At 45.0% G+C, this 16,331-nt stretch overlaps 1 protein-coding gene across 1 annotated transcript in view; it reads right to left on the bottom strand.

The window, feature by feature from the left end:
• Nucleotides 1–11,527: 11,527 nt before the first annotated feature.
• SPECC1 (sperm antigen with calponin homology and coiled-coil domains 1) overlaps nt 11,528–16,331 on the bottom strand; it is a 53,732-nt gene continuing 48,928 nt past the window's right edge. Inside the window, exons 11-13 of the mRNA XM_009070816.1 lie at nt 13,495–13,611; nt 12,681–12,740; nt 11,528–11,882 (exon numbers count right to left, since the gene is read on the bottom strand). Coding sequence (XP_009069064.1) covers nt 11,793–11,882; nt 12,681–12,740; nt 13,495–13,611 — 267 coding nt within the window. The 3' untranslated portion in view covers nt 11,528–11,792. The remainder of the gene's footprint in view (nt 11,883–12,680; nt 12,741–13,494; nt 13,612–16,331) is intronic.

The raw sequence follows: 16,331 nt of genomic DNA, 5'->3' as shown, positions 1-16,331 counted from the left end.
GTGCTTTGGGTCAGACACATACAAAGGGGAACTCTTAATTTATATTGAACAAAGCCATTTTTTAATCAAGCTGGACATCTCAGGAGAAGGATGCTTAAGGCTGAGCAGGATGCTGAAAGAAAACTGTCATTTAATTCAATGGGAACACACAGAAAGTTCCCTTTGCTCCCTTCACACACAATGATCTGCACACCGGGAGCATCACTGCCCTTGCCCTCCCACCAGCACTTTTGCACTTCAGGTGCCCAAGCACTTTGCTGGCATGGAGAAAGGACCAATTCTCATGAAGGCACTAACAGGGAAGCACTTAACTCCCAGCATTCAAACCTCTGTGTCCACCTGGAGCTGTGCTGAAAGGAGCAGCAGAGCTCCAGGTGACACAGCCCCTGTCACTGGTTGGATCCCGAACTTGCCCACAGCAGTTTGCTTTATTTATTATTTTGGGATGAGTGTAGCTTCCCTCATGCAGAGCCTGCTATAATCACATAAACAAGGGTAAACTATCATGGAAAAGCACTTTTTCCCCCAAAGCAATGGATTTACATCAGAGTTTTTACACAGGTTGTTTTCCTAGTGCTGAAACATGTGCCAACAACCTCCTGCTGCTGCTTCACAGCCCCTCAGCGAAACCAGAATTGACTTTCTGCAGTGGATATATTTTATTAGAAAAAGATCTGCTTTTGTGATCATGGAAGCACTTTTTACAGGCTGAGCCAAGGGAAATTGTGGTTTATCAAGTCAGACGTGGACAGAGCAGCCATTATTTCAGGTTCTGATGAATAATAGGTTGTTTGGGCAAGGTCTCTGTGAGACAGGTAGTAAGGCACAGTGAGCATTGTGGATTTTGCATTACATGGAGATTCATGGCTCTCCAAAGCAGCAGAGCCTTTGCCAAGGTCCAGTGGTTTATTCTGGCATTAACTGATGCAACTGAACATACTCTGAATACAACTTCTGCAAGTGGAGCCAAGGATAAGTGTGCTCAGCTCTGTTGTACCAAATGTGGCTAAATCCTGCTGGCAGTAAGAGCAGGATGAGCCCATTCCCAGGCAGAGAAGTGACCCTGCCCTCCAGCTGTGCTCTTTCAGGCCACTTTTAAAATCGATGGCATCGTACACCCTACCATGAAACCAACTGCTGTGCAGGAACCACCTGAGCAGGCAGTGTGAAACCCTACAGCCCCTGCTGCTGCTGTGCAGGAACCACCTGAGCAGGCACTGTGAAACTCTGCAGCCCCTGCTGCTCAGAGGATGGATCCATAGGTGACAGTGTGCAGATTTGTGTTCTGTAAAGGAGCAAGGAAGTCCTACAACTATCGAGGTAAATAGAGCCCAGAGTTTGCAGCTTGTGGAATCCATTCAACAGCCAACACTAACACAGCAGCAGGTCACTGGGGCACCTGAGATGTCAGAGACAGATGAATCACCATTACTATGACTTCCCTGGATTCCGTTTTACTGCAGGATTTGCCTCTCAGCACTCACGTAGGAACCAGCCCCAGCCCCAATCTGCTGCTTTCAAGTGCAAGCACTAACCTGGCTCTTTTGTTCAGAGGGGAACTGCTTTAAACAGATCCCACGTTCTGAATGGCCATGCAGTGGGACACAGGATCTGCACCCTGGAGTGGCCACAGCCCTTGTGGCTGTGCTTTGGCAGGAGCTCACCAGCCTCGTACGTGCTGTTCCCTCTGTGCTGCCATCCCGGGGGAGCAGCAGTCAGAGGCTCTGTGCTTCCTGCAGCCTCTGTGATCTCTCTTGTGCGAAGCCTCTCGGGCTCCACTGAGGACTTCCCGAGCAGTCGCTGTCTTGACACCTCCAGTCCCCTTGGCCCAGCCACAAAGGGCTGGAGAGGAGCTCCACTAACACATCTCTCCACACACACCCAGTGAGGGGCCCAGGCAGCCACAGGGACAGGGTTATAAACACAAAAAGCTCCTGAGTGAGTGACAGCCAAGATGTTCTTGCTGGTCCTGCAGCCAGATTTCCCATCTCAGACACTCCTGAGACAACAGCAAACTCAACAGCATATTTTCCTCTCTAAGAACACTGTAAAAGAGCAAACACTGAAGTGGGAATATCTCTGCTTCAAAGGGATGCAGACACCTCCTGGGTATCAAAAATAGGGGAAAAAAGGTGGATGCCAGACAAAAAGGTTCATCTGTCCTGCTGCTACAGGCACTTCTGTCATATTGGCTTTGGCAGCTCTGCATCAACCTGTGAGCACTGCAGTAGTGAGTAGAACTGGCTCTTGGGTGGTGGAGGACATCAGCCCAGCACCTGGTGGCTTTGTGAGCAAAGCATCTGGTAGCCACCCCCTTGTGTGAAGAGGCAACTCCATCCCAAAACTGCTGGTGAGAAGGGAGACTGGGAAATCATGCAAGCCCTGGTTTGGAGTAGAGGCTGTGGCACAGTCCTGTGCTGCTGTGTCTCTTTCTCTAGCCACAGTGGCTCAGAAGGTCTCACTGTCTCCAGACCTTGCCAGTGCACTCTGTACAAGACTCCATGCTCATCTCCCCAGGAGACACTTAGAGGTATAACCTCCTTCCACTCCTTTCCCCTCTGCAAGAACTACTGGCTAAGGGAAGGGTTGGTGGCAGTGGTGACAGTAGGGATTTGCAAGGTTGAAGTGAGGAGCTGGACCAAGACCAGCTCTTGTCTGTCTGACTGCTGCCAGGGGCAACAGACTTGCTAAGAGGCAGAGCTGGCACTGCCTCCTGAGCCTCATCCCCATTCCCACTCAAGCCTCCACTAGTACTTTTGAGTTGTTTTGCAGGACAAGACGCAGCTTGTCTTGAGCCTGACTCCAAGAAAGGATTCCCAAGACACAATACAACCTCTAAACCACGCAGCAGGTCCAAAAACCCTTTACCAAGTGGTGCTGCCAGGGCCAGGCTGAAGGACATGCAGTGTGCCCAGTGGGAACAAACCCTTGGAAAACTTGGCATTCAGGCAGTGACACAAGTACTCACCTCTGCCTGTGTTTATTGCCGCGTGGCTACGCTTAGCATTAGCATGTCAAAGGCTCCGATGAGCTCTGAAATAAATGCTGAGTTGAGTGGCCAAAGGTGAGGTTTGTATGACTGTAGGCGTTTTGCTGGAAGAGACTGGGAAAAGAAAGCAGAGTGAAATTCCAAGGAAACTATTTCCATGTTGGAGATTTCAGTCATTCTGCAAAATTCTTGGAAAACAAAACAGGAAAATTACTGTAAGGTCGTAAACTGCAGATGAATAAACTGGGATTTTCCTTGTCCCCAGGGTCATTGCCAGATGATACTAATATATTATTCTGGATTTTAAAACTGGTGTCTAAATTATCTGCACGAACTCATCTCATAACAATGCAGGTGTGTGAATTCTTTATAAGTCGTTTCACTAGAAAACAAAAAAAGGCACCACAAGACTGAAAGAAACAAACCATAACCAGCAGTGGAATGAAAAAGGAAGGATTTTGGCTGAGCAGAGCATGAGAACACCATTTTGAAGAAAGCTTTCATTTATCTCTGGGTTTGATTTTATGTGCTAACCAGCTTCTATGATGGGAAGCCAAGTGCCTCTTCCAGCAGGATTTGTCAGCCAAGAGCACGTGGAGCCTCACAGTGCTGAGCCCTGGCTGGAAGGTCTACCCTGCACTGGGCTCCCAGTGGGTACTGGGCCCAGTGTCTCCTTTATGCTGGCAGAGCTACTACAGCAAATTTCCCCCGAGAAATCAATAGGAAGTGTTGTGTTTCCAAGCCAACATCAGCTGGGGAAAGCCCCGGTGGAGCCGGATGGGCAGCGATGCCCTTTGCAATTCAAACAACCTAGGATTGCTTAGTTCAGAGCTGAGCTGTTTCCTGGGCAGAACCTTAAGAAAACCAACTTGCTAAGTGCCCTCTCCACTCCCAATCAACGCTTCACAGCAACACCCAAACAGCTCTTCACAGCAACAAGGAGAACTGCTTCTGCTCCCTGCCAAACCCTGGCAGCACGGGGCAATGTGCTCCCACCCTGAGCCTTTAAAGCCACTCAGCTCTATGCAAAGATGTGACATTTGGAGCTCCAAATGGATGCAATGAGAGGACCTGAACTGGTGTAACATAACTGCTCTGAAAATAGAAATATGCTCAGATTCTAGAGAAAAGCAAGATTTAATTCAAACCCTTCAGCCTCTGTGCAAGATGGAACAAGGATTTATAAATATCTGTGATTGCTACTATTGCAGTTGCCTGCAGCTGTCAGAGCACAGCCATAGCATGGAGAGAAGACACCTGTAGTGTCCTAGGTCCCACCTAGAGCTCTGCAAAACCACCCTTGCCCCCTACCAACCTCTCCCAGGCAGGGCCATGCAGTCACTCAGGGGTTAAAGAGCAGCTTGGCTGTGGTGAAGGGAAACTGCAGAACACACTCACAAAATTCAAATCAGCCAATGCAGAGGCAGGACCAGCCTTCCTGTCCACAGGCAGCTGCAAGAGAGTACCGAATCTGCACTCAAAACCTGTTTGAACCCCAACATCCTTATGGCACAGCCCCCGCTGTATTGCTCCATCACAGAGATGAGATCTTTGTTTTGTCCAGGTTCCATATCTACTGGCAAAAGTAAACCTAGTGCTGTTAAAGCACTTGGTTAATGTGGTTTCCATCCTCTATCAGAAACCCTCCCAGCCCTGTCACTGTCAAAGCAATGGCTAATCACAGCTGAAGGGAAGAACCTGCTCTGTATCCCATGGCATATTACTTATTGGCAATCTTACTAACCCCTCTGCAAGCTTCAGACTGATCTCTCTCCTGTCCCAGAACAGCTCTCCAGGGCTGAGCTGTGCAGATTATTTTTAACCCATTCAGACACATTGGGTTTTCTGGGCTGGACACTCGAGCCATGCTCACATCTTTTGCCATAACTGCCCTGGCTGTAGTTTTATTTAGGCAAAGAAAATTACAGATGTTTTATAACTGAGAAAAACCCAAGCAGAGTCATGGTTGCAGCATCACTTACCAGGAGGTTTGATCCTGTTGGGAGAACATTGGGAATATCCTGATAAGTCACTCACCTGAGAAGTCCTTTGGTCTATGTGATTAGAGTGTGGAAGTGGAGAAAGGATGAGTTGACTGAGGAGGCAAAACTTACAACACATCAAGGTGGAACAAAGGTCTGAACTGCTATATATTCTTTTTTTTTAACCCAAGAGAAGTGGCAACATGGAGCTTGGCACAGAAGGTGTGTAGCTGTCTGTGTGGAGAGGGTTAACCAAAGCACTTTTAATTCTCTCAGCCTCCTTACTTTCTCTTTAACCAGCTTAAGCTCCTGCCCTGTGGGTGAGGATGAAGCCTCGGGCATTGCTGTGTACTTAAGAAAGGACAGCAGTTCACTTTCTGGTTGTATGAATCATGTTTACCCACACTGGCATTTTGCAGCTTCATTTTCTTCCTGCTATGCTCAATAAACTCAGTGATTGCCTCCATCATCTGGCTGCCACCTATTCCAGGTGACACTTACTCCAGGGTCCTGCTACCCAGAGCTTGTGCCTGCAGTTTTCCAGCATCAGAGTCTGAAAAACTCTCCCTGTGAGACTTCAGCCACCTACTTCTGACCTTTGCAGCCCATCAAGTCTCTGTCTGGAAGACTATTCTACTTGTATTACTTATACATCTATTACAGCTTCTCTCTTTCACCTGTGTGGAAGGAAATTATTCTTTCCATCCCAATCCATGTTCTCTTAAGCATCAAGAATTACTTGGCACTGAAAACACACTGAGCCACAGAGCAGCCCTGAATCCTGTCATCTCACCCCCAAATCATCCCAGGAAAATATCGGCCTCAACTTTCATTTTCAGTCTCTTGCTGAACCACTTGGAAACACATCCATGGATATCACTCACTGGCAATTTCCACAGAGAATCCAACAGAAGAATCCAGCTTTCCCCAACAAATAAATCAAAGCAGCTGGTGTGTATTCTGAAAAGAGTCAAGACAGCAGAGTCTGTGAGCATCATTTAATGCCCAGCATTAAAAATCCAGGACTGAAACACAATACTTAGGTGAGGAAAGGCAAAGCAGTTTGAATCATGTAAACGAGAATGTTTTTCCCCCTGTAAGGTTTCACCTCCCCAGCTGGACAAAAACACACCTGAGATGCTTGAGGAGATTTAAATGCCCATTTCTTTTATCATCTTGTTTTCTTTGCTGACTCAGCAACTTGATTGTTCTGGTTTTGCCACCAGTGTCATGAGATTAAAGCAGCCACTGAGAAAATATGATGAAAGTTGATCTCAGCACCTTTGAAAGCTCTGCAGGAAGAGTGGGTAGAGCTGGAGCAGAGTCCCCAGGGGCTGCACTCTGGTCACTGGCATTGCCCCTGGGATTTCAGCTTCACAGGTGAGCAGAGGAATCTTTCTGGCACTGCACACGCTGTGCTCATCCTGTGCACTGGTTTGGTCTCTCTGAGCTCTAACTCGTCTCACCACTTACTGATAACTTCTTTTGATACTTACTCCAGTCATGAGTCCTTCCTTCCACTTTTTGGCTGCTTCTTTCCTTATCCTCTAGACATTTCAGAGCCCCTGGGGCAGACACATACTGGTCTCTCCTGTGTTCTTTCCTTCCTTTGCACTAGGATAATTTCCTACAGTCTCTTCAACACTATTTGTTTCAGACACTGAGAGGTCTCTTGCAATCCTTTATCCCCAAGACAATCTTCTGAAAGCCATCCAAATGCATCTGAATTAAAAAAGGGAACTTGATGTCTTTATGAAAAGAAGATTCTAATCAAATTTTCTTTGCTACTAGTGCAGGAGAATCAATGAACCTTAAAAACTCTCCTGGGAGTTCTGCTTCCCATCAGACTCTGGTCAAAGCTGTTTTCAAAGACTAAGAGAATCCCAGAATGGTTTGGGTTTTGAGAGACCTTAAAGCTCATCTAGTTCCAACCCCTTGCCATGGGCAGGAGCATCTTCCACTAGACCAGGTTGCTCCAAGCCCAATCCAACCTGAGATATCTTATGCTATTTGAAGATAACTGAAACATTACAACGACCATCAGAAACAGAAAAAAAAAGATTTATTAGAAATATTACACAGATTTTTGCATCATACATTTTAATAATGTTAATATTTAAATATTAGCATGTCCAAACCTGGCAATGCCTAGTATGTACATTCTAATGTGCTCTTTGTATAAATTAGATTACGATGTAACATCTGTATCCAAGAGGGAAAGCTAAAACTGTCAGAGGTGATTAGCCCATATGACAAACTCCAGCCTGGACCAGCAATCAATAAAAACATTGTGTCCAGTGCTACCCAGTGGGACTTGGCACAGGTGCAAGTCAAAAATGTAGAGACCATCAGTTGAGGCAAAGGCTAATTGCAGTGCAGTGAGAAGCTGGTTCTACACCACATCGGTGAGCGAGTCTAGATGGCACTGGAGTTGGTACAAACCAACAGTTGAGCATAGTAGAAGTTATTGCTGGGTTTTAAAAAAAAATGTCTTAATGCTCCATGCCCTGAGTCTTTTTAGGCAAAAGCCCTCTTCTGACAGGAAAATGCATCATCTCATCCCATACAGACCCTGCCTGTGTGCAGATGCACAAGGCTCAGCTTTGCTGAGCTGACTCCATCAGCTCCTTCCCTCTGGAATACCTGGTACCCCCAGCACAGCAGGATGAGGGAGGTATGAACAAACCAACGAGGCCAAACTTGTGTGGTCACTACCAAGGAAGGGGGGAAGTCAGGGAAGCAAAAAGGTAGATTTTTTTGAAGAGTTTCAGGCCAAGAATCAAGCGGGGAAGAACCAATTGTTCTGCCTGTGTGCACTTGGCTTGGCCAGAAAACTTGCACACAAGTGGTTACACATACAAAACAAGAAACATCCTAGAGAAAAGCTGTAAAAAATAGCTTCCAATTACCAAAAGAAAACTGCCAAAACTCAAAGGGAATGTGTGTCACTAGGAGAAAACTGGAGGATGTGCATAAGTCAAAAATCCCTCTGCTTAGCACATCTGCCTTGAAAGCACAGGAAGAAGTGGGAAATCCTTGTCACCCTCAGCATTTCCATGACTGTCACAGGCACAGGAAGGGGAAAGGCAAAGGCAGCAAGCATTGTGCTGTCTCCCCTCCCCATCTACTGAGCCCCACCCCAGGCTGCACTCAGAAATGTCCCTCAAGGTGACAGTCCATATGGACTCTCTGATGTCCTTTGCTGCCCACAAGGCCCAGCTGTGCATGTCCCATGTGCTCTGCCCCTCACACACTGGACTAGCTCCACTCAGTCTCACCAGGTTCTTTCAGCAACAGCTCCTCAGCCTTTCTAGGAAACCTTCTCAGAGGGTTGACTCTGGGCTCACTTCTCCACACCTCTGTACCTTCCCAAGCCATGAAACAATTTGTACCTTCTATGTCTCACCTGAAATTCTAGGAGCCACATTGTACACTTCTCACACTTTGATCTCCTCTCTAACAGCTACAGAACAACAGTTGCACACTGCAACATCCTTCCATGGAATAGCACTGAAATCCCCATCCTAACCATTCTTCTCACATGCTCATCCAGCATCTCATCTGGGAAGAGATTTCATCTCCTGCACCAGGGAACGATCCATTACTCCTAAGAGGCAAAGTCAGAAAGGATTTAAGGCAGTTTAGGCAAACTCACTGCTCCAATGGTCTCTGTGCTGCTAAACACCATCCACATCTTACCATCACGTTCCATTCCAGGACATCTTCTAAGGATTCTCAGAACTTCCATCAAGACTATCCATATACCTTCCAGCTTAACTAAACTCCCTAACTTTAAAGGCAGTTTGAACTTGAGTTTTGCAGTTCAAACCTGAGATGCCTTCCAAGACATCATTTGTAGGTTCTGCAAACAGGTTGATCTGCAGCATCCTGTGTGGGCAAAATTCAAGTTCTTAGTGAAATTTTAAGGCAGCATGAAAACACAACAGGAATTTGTGAAAATCCAGGTCTAGAAGGCAACTGTGCAAGATTCAAAAGGAAGAAAAAACACGCAATATTGTAACAGGTAAATGAACAAATAATCTTCTTAATCTCAAAAATAATCTGGAAGACCAACTCAAAGGATCAACTTTTAAAATGAGATGTTTTCAGGTTTGAGGACTGATAAGTAACATTGAGCAAAGGATGATACTAAGTATCTTCCTTCTCTACTACAGCTTCGTGTCCTAATGCCTAGATACATAAAAAAAATTCAGAGTATACCATTAGAACTGGATAGAATTAGTGTTTGGTCTATGCTACTGGAGGGCATGGGAGAATGAGCAGCAAAGAGATGACAGAAACATTGCTGTGGAAAAATCACTTGGGAATAAAAAGGCTGTTGGATCCCACAGAATGGTCTGTGAGGTTAGAGTGATCCTTGGAGACAGATCTCAGTGTCAGAACAGCACTTGGAGCAAACAGAGCTGTGAACACACACCCAGGGTACACTGCCAGGCACAGGGACACACTTCCCGTGACCAGAGGGTTAAGATTAGACTTCTTTTGACATCAAGTGGAGCCTTCTGACTTTGAAATGTTTACCAGACACTGGGAATTAAAACAGTTTTTCTCATCCTGCAAGTGCCCAATCCAAAGCCCACTGAGGAATCTGGAATTTTCTGTGCTTTGAACTACAGTCCATTAGGGAGAATTGGGATCCCTGCCAAGGGACACCTCCAGGGAAAAGAGCTGCTGCATCCACAGAGCTCTGCAGTGTGACTGCCCAAATGAGCTCTGCTTAGCAGAGTTTTCCATCTTATCACCTAAGAGGAGATCTGTACCTGAGAACACGGAGGGCAACTCATCCCACGTTCTCTAGGGACAGCAGAGTGTGTGCTGAGAAATCCTGGAGAGTTAATTCCATCTAGGAAGCACAGAACTCACTCTGGCCAACATTCACAACTGCTTTCTCCCAGGCCAGGATGACACCAGGGCACTCTGTGTGTGCCACTGTCCTTTGTGATCACAAAGGATTGGACTCAGACTTTCCCTGGGGCAACGGATTTGAAGAAATTTCAGACTACAGCTAAGAGCAAGTGATGCTTTTCTCCAGAACAGGCACACACTGCTTTCCTCCAACATCCTTCCTGTTCTATACACTCACCTTGGGCTCTCATTAATCCATTTATCTTTTATTTTGCTGTAAGAACACCAAAGCTTGGAACAGTGTTTACTAATTAAATAGCATTAAAAGAATAAAATCAAATCAAACAACAAAGCCCTGTGGGGAAGGCAGAGGCTGAGATCAGCCACCTGCAAAGCCCCAGAAAACCTCAAATCAAGTTTCTTCTGTGAAATCTCTTGTTTCTATCCCATAAGTCTTCTTCCAGGAGTTAGGAGCAGTGAGCACTAGTATTCTTTGTAAGAGAGAAATCAACCCTAACTCCCTATGAGTAACATTCACAAAGCATCAAGACTGGCCACAGGGTTGAACACACTAACTAAACACCAACTTTCTCCTCCCAGCACAACCTTCTCCCAGCTCCTCTACATCCATGCCCTCCCAGACCTGCTCCTAGACCAAATTAAGCAGCCTGTTTGATCCTGCCATCCTTGGAGACAAGCAGAGAAATTAACCTCACGAGGTGAAATAAGAGAAACAGAATAATGGAAATTTAACAGCATCTTTCAGACATTTTGCTAACTGTATTACTGGGGTGGAAAGCTGCTCTGGCGCCTCATTTCCGTCACACAGAGACAGGTTCCAGTTACATTCCTTGCAATTTGTGGAGTGAAGATGCAACTTCCATCAGCTCTGATTTATAACCCTGTTCCTTCATAGGGTAACATCACTTCCAAGCATGTAACAGTGCCCTATGGACTGTATTTTACTGGACAGGCTGTCACAAGATTTGTGTCTCCATGAAGCAAATACATAGCTGTGCTGATCAGGCAGGAGCAACACAGGAGAAAGAAGTTACTCCACTCAATCCACAAAAAAGAGTAACTACTGAGGTGTTGCTGCATTGCTTAGAGTCATCACCTGATTACAGGCACCTTCCAAACTAAAGCTATTCCGTTGCATTTGCAGTATTCCTGTGACAGCTGATCCTGCACAGTCAGCTAGGAAACCAAGCACTGACTGCCTGGAGTAATCAAGGAATGCAGTTGTAGTAATAAACCTATTTGTCCCCAAAGAGATCACTTCTGTTTGAGCTGAAATGAAGCACCTAAGAGGATGTTTTAGAGTTCTTTCACTGACTGGTGATGGAACAGAGGGTGGTTTCTGAGTTACAAATGATCCTGTTCTCATCCTGCTCACTGTGGTGAGCAAACTAGTGTAGTTACTGGGTGAGGTGTGTGAGTAACTCAGGTTAAGGTTCTACACACAAGTGCATCTGTCATAATGTTTTATAAAACATAAGGAGGCAAGAAAACAACGTGTATCTGGGATGAGTTAAGCATGTTTTGGCAAGAAGAGCATTTTTGTGAGCTTCTGTATTAATATTCATCTCCCAGCCTCCCTGGAGTGCCAGCATAGTCCACATTGACTTAGAACTTCACTTTGTAGCAGGTCTCCTGTCGAGGCAAACATTGTCAGCCCAAGGGATCCTCTTCAGGAATATCCCAAGTGTGTTTGGAAATGCTTTGCAATTTCCACGTGGGAATAAAACTACAGATGAATTTGGTTTGTATCGATGGACAACAGACATTTATTTGGTTGCAGTCCCAGATGGAATCAAGATCATAGAAGAGCTTTGCTTCAAGCTAAGAGCTGAGGTTGGCTGTGGAAGAGGAGCAAGCGGGTTTTAAAGTGATCGAGTGCATCTGTAGCATTCTTTGTTCTCTTCCTCACTTCTGTCCACCTCTTGCTCTGCATCTCAGGTCTCAAAGTACTTGTAGATCTGGGCCACATACTGCATCACACTCTGCCAGTCCGGCCGGTCCGTGTACATCATCTCACTGAGCTCCTGCACAGAGACACCACCAAACCTGGGTCAGCACCTCCACTGGGACAGCACTGGGTGCTCTCAGCAGCACTGAACACTTCTGCTGCCATTCCACAGCTCCTTGAAGCCACGGACACAAAGGGCCCCTGGAATGATCTACTGGCTCAGTGCAGTTCTGAAACTTGTAACAAACCAGTTAAACAGCCACATGCATTTTACATTCTGAAAGGTTTCTTCCACCTGCAAAAATCTATTCTCTGTATAACTTACTTTGCTGCTTCTTTGCAAGTCTTTGCTTCTGTATTTAGCTCATGAGCTCCTTAATATTTTCCCTTCGTATTCAACTTATCTCTCCCTTATCATATTGTTGATTTTGGAAAAGGCTTTTTGAACAGTTTAAGAAACATATTATCTTTCTGTTGCTTAAAAAAAAAGGGAAAGAAAATGGTGCAACAGGCAAGTCTTTCCATGAAAGCATGAATAATCTGGAGTTGACTTCCAAGAGGACATGATCAATGCCCTCATTTCAATACTGGATGAACTCCAGAAGTTCCATCAAACCAAGAGGACATGATCAATGCCCTCATTTTAATACTGGATGAACTCCAGAAGTTCCTTCAAACTGTGTTAATTCTGATATTCTACAAATCCTTTCAGGATGTTCTAACACTATGAACTTTCAGATGGTGGTGCAGCCTTCCCTAGCACTGTGTGAACCCTTTGAGTGCAAACTGACTGACTGGCCATGAGGCCACAAAGGCTTTGGGACAGTGTATGCAGTGAATTGTCCCTTGCTCAAAACCCTTGTTGGTTACTCACCAGGCTGGGTTTGATGCCCACACTTTCAGCAGCTTGAAATGCTAACAGCAGATTTCTCTTCTGTAAAAATAAAGTTCAAAAGGATTAACATCAGGGTATGATTCCTGAACCTTTCCTTGCATCTGGTTAATCAAGGAAGATTAAATGAGCAGGTACATTTGAAAACTGAAAACCACTAGATTCCATACTTGCACACTGACACCTCTTTGGATGAGTAAGGTACATTCAAAAACAAGTTCTTTGTCTCTGAATAGTTCATCTATCTTTGCCCAAGCTACAGTCCTCTGGTTTTGATAAACAGATTCTTGTGAAACTGATTACAACTGGGGAACAAACTCACTGAGGTTCTGCCTTTACTATGAGCAAAAGGTTCCTGCAGATGTGTTGATTAATCCAAGACATTCCTGTATATAGTGTAATTCTTAGTGTAATAGATACTAACTGGCTGAAGATAATCCTGCAACTTCAAGTTCCTCCCTTTGTGAGGATTCAGCACTTTTCATGTGTGATGCTAACCCAAGAGTCCAGAAATTCTTTATCCTTTCAACAGAGATGTTTATCCACAGCACTTTCAGCACTTTTCATGTGTGATGCTAACTCAGGAGTCCAGAAATCCTTTATCCTTTCAACAGGGATGTTTATCCACATGTTTATCCACAGCACACAATGGATTCAGCCAACTTGTCACTGACTCTTTACCCAGTAGTCCCTGATTTGTCTCTGGGACCTCACTGCTGGTTTCCTTCCCCTTTTCATCCACTGCATTCACTGTGAATTCTGAAAATGGTGTAGGAGCAGGTAGAACACCACTTACTTTATCCTGGCTGTTGAGCTCCTGGTAAGGAATATGTGCAGGCAGATAGGTGTGCAGGAGAGCACAGAAGGCCAGGCCATCACTCCAGCTGCTGCTGAAGTTGGTAATATCAATATTCTGTAAGAGAAAACATGAACCATTCCTGAACAATCCTCCAAACAATGCACTCATGAAAATATAAACCCTAGGACTGAGCTATATAACTCAGCAACACTCTGGCAGGAGGGAAGTGAAAAAGAAACATTTGGAAAGAAAGTCTGATATGGTTGTGAGTTTAAATGGTCAAAAAACATCTTCCTTCCCCTTGCTGCTAGACAGTGGGATCATTCTTTGCCAGCCCGAGGTGCACTCAGGTGCACAGAGACTGTTGTTTCCCTGCTCATGACAGTTGAAGTCCAGAACGTGCTGTGTTCACCAGGTGGTCATAGAAAATGGTATTTTAAAGCTGTCACATCTGTAGAAAACTCCTATGAAACACACAGATTACTGGTGGTAGTGTCCTTGGGACTCTTCACAGCCAATGGTATTTTAAAGCTGTCACATCTGTATAAAACTCCTATGAAACACACAGATTCCTGGTGGTAGTGTCCTTGGGGCTCTTCACAGCCGTTCTCTCACCGGTCACAGCTGTGGTTACAACAGGCTCATGGCCTGTCCTGCTCCTCTGAACGAGGTGACCTTTCTGATGCTCCTCTTTGCACTCACTGGCCATACCAGCACACTGAGGAACTGGCATGGCTGAGTTTTGCTGCTGTAGTACGAGCTGTAGTTCCAAACCCCAGCTAAAAACCAAAGAGTGAACTGACACAGCCCAGAACAGTAAGAGCTGCTGGAGGGGGAAGGCTCCAGGACACGATGGCACTGCACCATCTCTCACACTACAGCAGGTGTGCAACCACCCTCCAGTCATTCTTGCCAGCCACATCTTCCTGTGTGCTGAACTTCAATCCAGACTCCACTCCCTGCCACTTCATTTTCTTTATTTAACCATTTTCGGGTTTCTTTCAAGATTCCCCCACAGACCTTTACTGCATCTCTCATCCAATAGCTAATGCAGATGCACTAAAACCCAGACAACAATTATTTTAGCATGTGCTCTTCACTTACAATGTCTCCCTGATTAGTTGTCCAACCTGAACTTGGTCCAGAGAGAGAGGATTTTGAATTAGTAATAAATGTCCATAACCAAACATGACTCAAATTGAAGCAGCACAGAATATTTCAGGTTAATATACTCTGCCTGTAATAAATCTAATGGGTTCAGAAAGCAGCAGAAGATGCACTGCACCAGTCACCACATTGTACTGGGCTCTATTACCATCTCCCAGTGCTGATAAAAGTGAGGCACTGGCTGAAGAGAGTCATAAGAAAAAAATATTTAGCTCTGAAAGCTGCTCTGGCTTTGCCTGGTCCATTGAGTTGCACCATGGAAGTCCAACTTTGTGTATTTGGCTGGAACTGGATTGCTTTGCTTTCTGCAAGTTTCAGACAAACAAGTTCCTTTCTATTTATCAATCTGCAGTTAGTGGGAAAGGACTCCCTGCCAAGTTGCAGAAGTGTTTTTACTGAGGCCAATATGTTTTATCAGCAAATAGCCTATCATCAAATGCCAATATTCTCATTTTATATTGTATGATAGAAATGGAAAATGGAGGTTGTTCCTCCCCTCTGCCAAAGGCCATGGAAACAGGAACAAACAGAGCCTTAGTTAAGCAACAGGAGCACACAAAAAGGCAAGTCATGTTTGTGTGGGAACATTAAATCCATCCTCATTTTCATGATGCTATTATGAGACACGTGAGACAAAACTGCTCCTTCCTACAGTGTTTCACCAGTTCAGCATCAGTTTGATAACTTTACTATACCTAAACTAAGCTCCTCCTCCCATCTAACAATATCTACAAGCTAAGAAGTGCTAATGTCTACAACAAAATCAGAACTAGACCCAACAATCCTCACATCCCCAACTACACTGTCCAGCCAGGCATCTTCAGTAACCCTTGGATACAAATCTTACAAACAAGCCAAAGTTCAAGGATGGGGTTGTGCTGACCATATTTAAACCACAGATGAAATCTACTGCACAGTGGTATGCCATGATCAACAGAGAACAAGAACTCAAATCTTAATTTTTGTCCTAAATGCAAACCCAAATGAACATTCAAAGGTTCAGCTCAACTCTTCAGTTAATAGTGCAACAACAAACACTTAGACATACTCAAACCCAATTAGTTCCATTTTTACATCCAACAAGCACCAATAAATTGTGGGGTTTTTTTGCCCGTCTAAACAAATGTATTTCCATTTTATACATGGTATAAATCCCCTCTCTGGCATTTCATCTTGGCTTCTGTGTTAGCTGCTTTTCAGTTTGGGATATAAGGAAAATGAAAATAAGTAAATGAAAAGTGATCTGTGTTTTGCTACACTGCAGCTTTATTTGTAATACCTCCCCACTACACCACACCAAGAGGCATTAAGTCAAAATAGAGACACTCTGATTTCTCGGAAGATCTCTGGCTCCCCTGAAGCCATGAAAAAAAGAAAAGGAAAACAATTTAGGGAATGAACACCTCGGAAACTATTCACTTCTCTTGATTACTTTGGCAGAGGAATCTGTCTCAGTCTTTCTGCCACACCTCTCTGTTCCTCAATACACATCCATGAGTATGTGGGAGCTGTTTGTGTCGATGCTGCTTGTTAGTGTACAATTGAAACTGCAGGATGGACAGGCTGGTGAGTTGTCTCCCAGTGTGCTTACAGCACCCCAAGCTCTGAAAAACTGCACGTGGCTTCTCACTAGAGACCTAGAAGTTAACTCACAAAGGAGGAAGATG

The sequence above is a fragment of the Acanthisitta chloris genome, unplaced genomic scaffold (genome assembly GCF_000695815.1).
Source record: "Acanthisitta chloris isolate BGI_N310 unplaced genomic scaffold, ASM69581v1 scaffold1703, whole genome shotgun sequence".
NCBI classification, from domain to species: Eukaryota; Metazoa; Chordata; class Aves; order Passeriformes; family Acanthisittidae; genus Acanthisitta; species Acanthisitta chloris.
The sequence above is the reverse complement of the archived record's forward strand: the minus strand, read 5'-3'. Positions and strand labels throughout refer to the sequence as shown.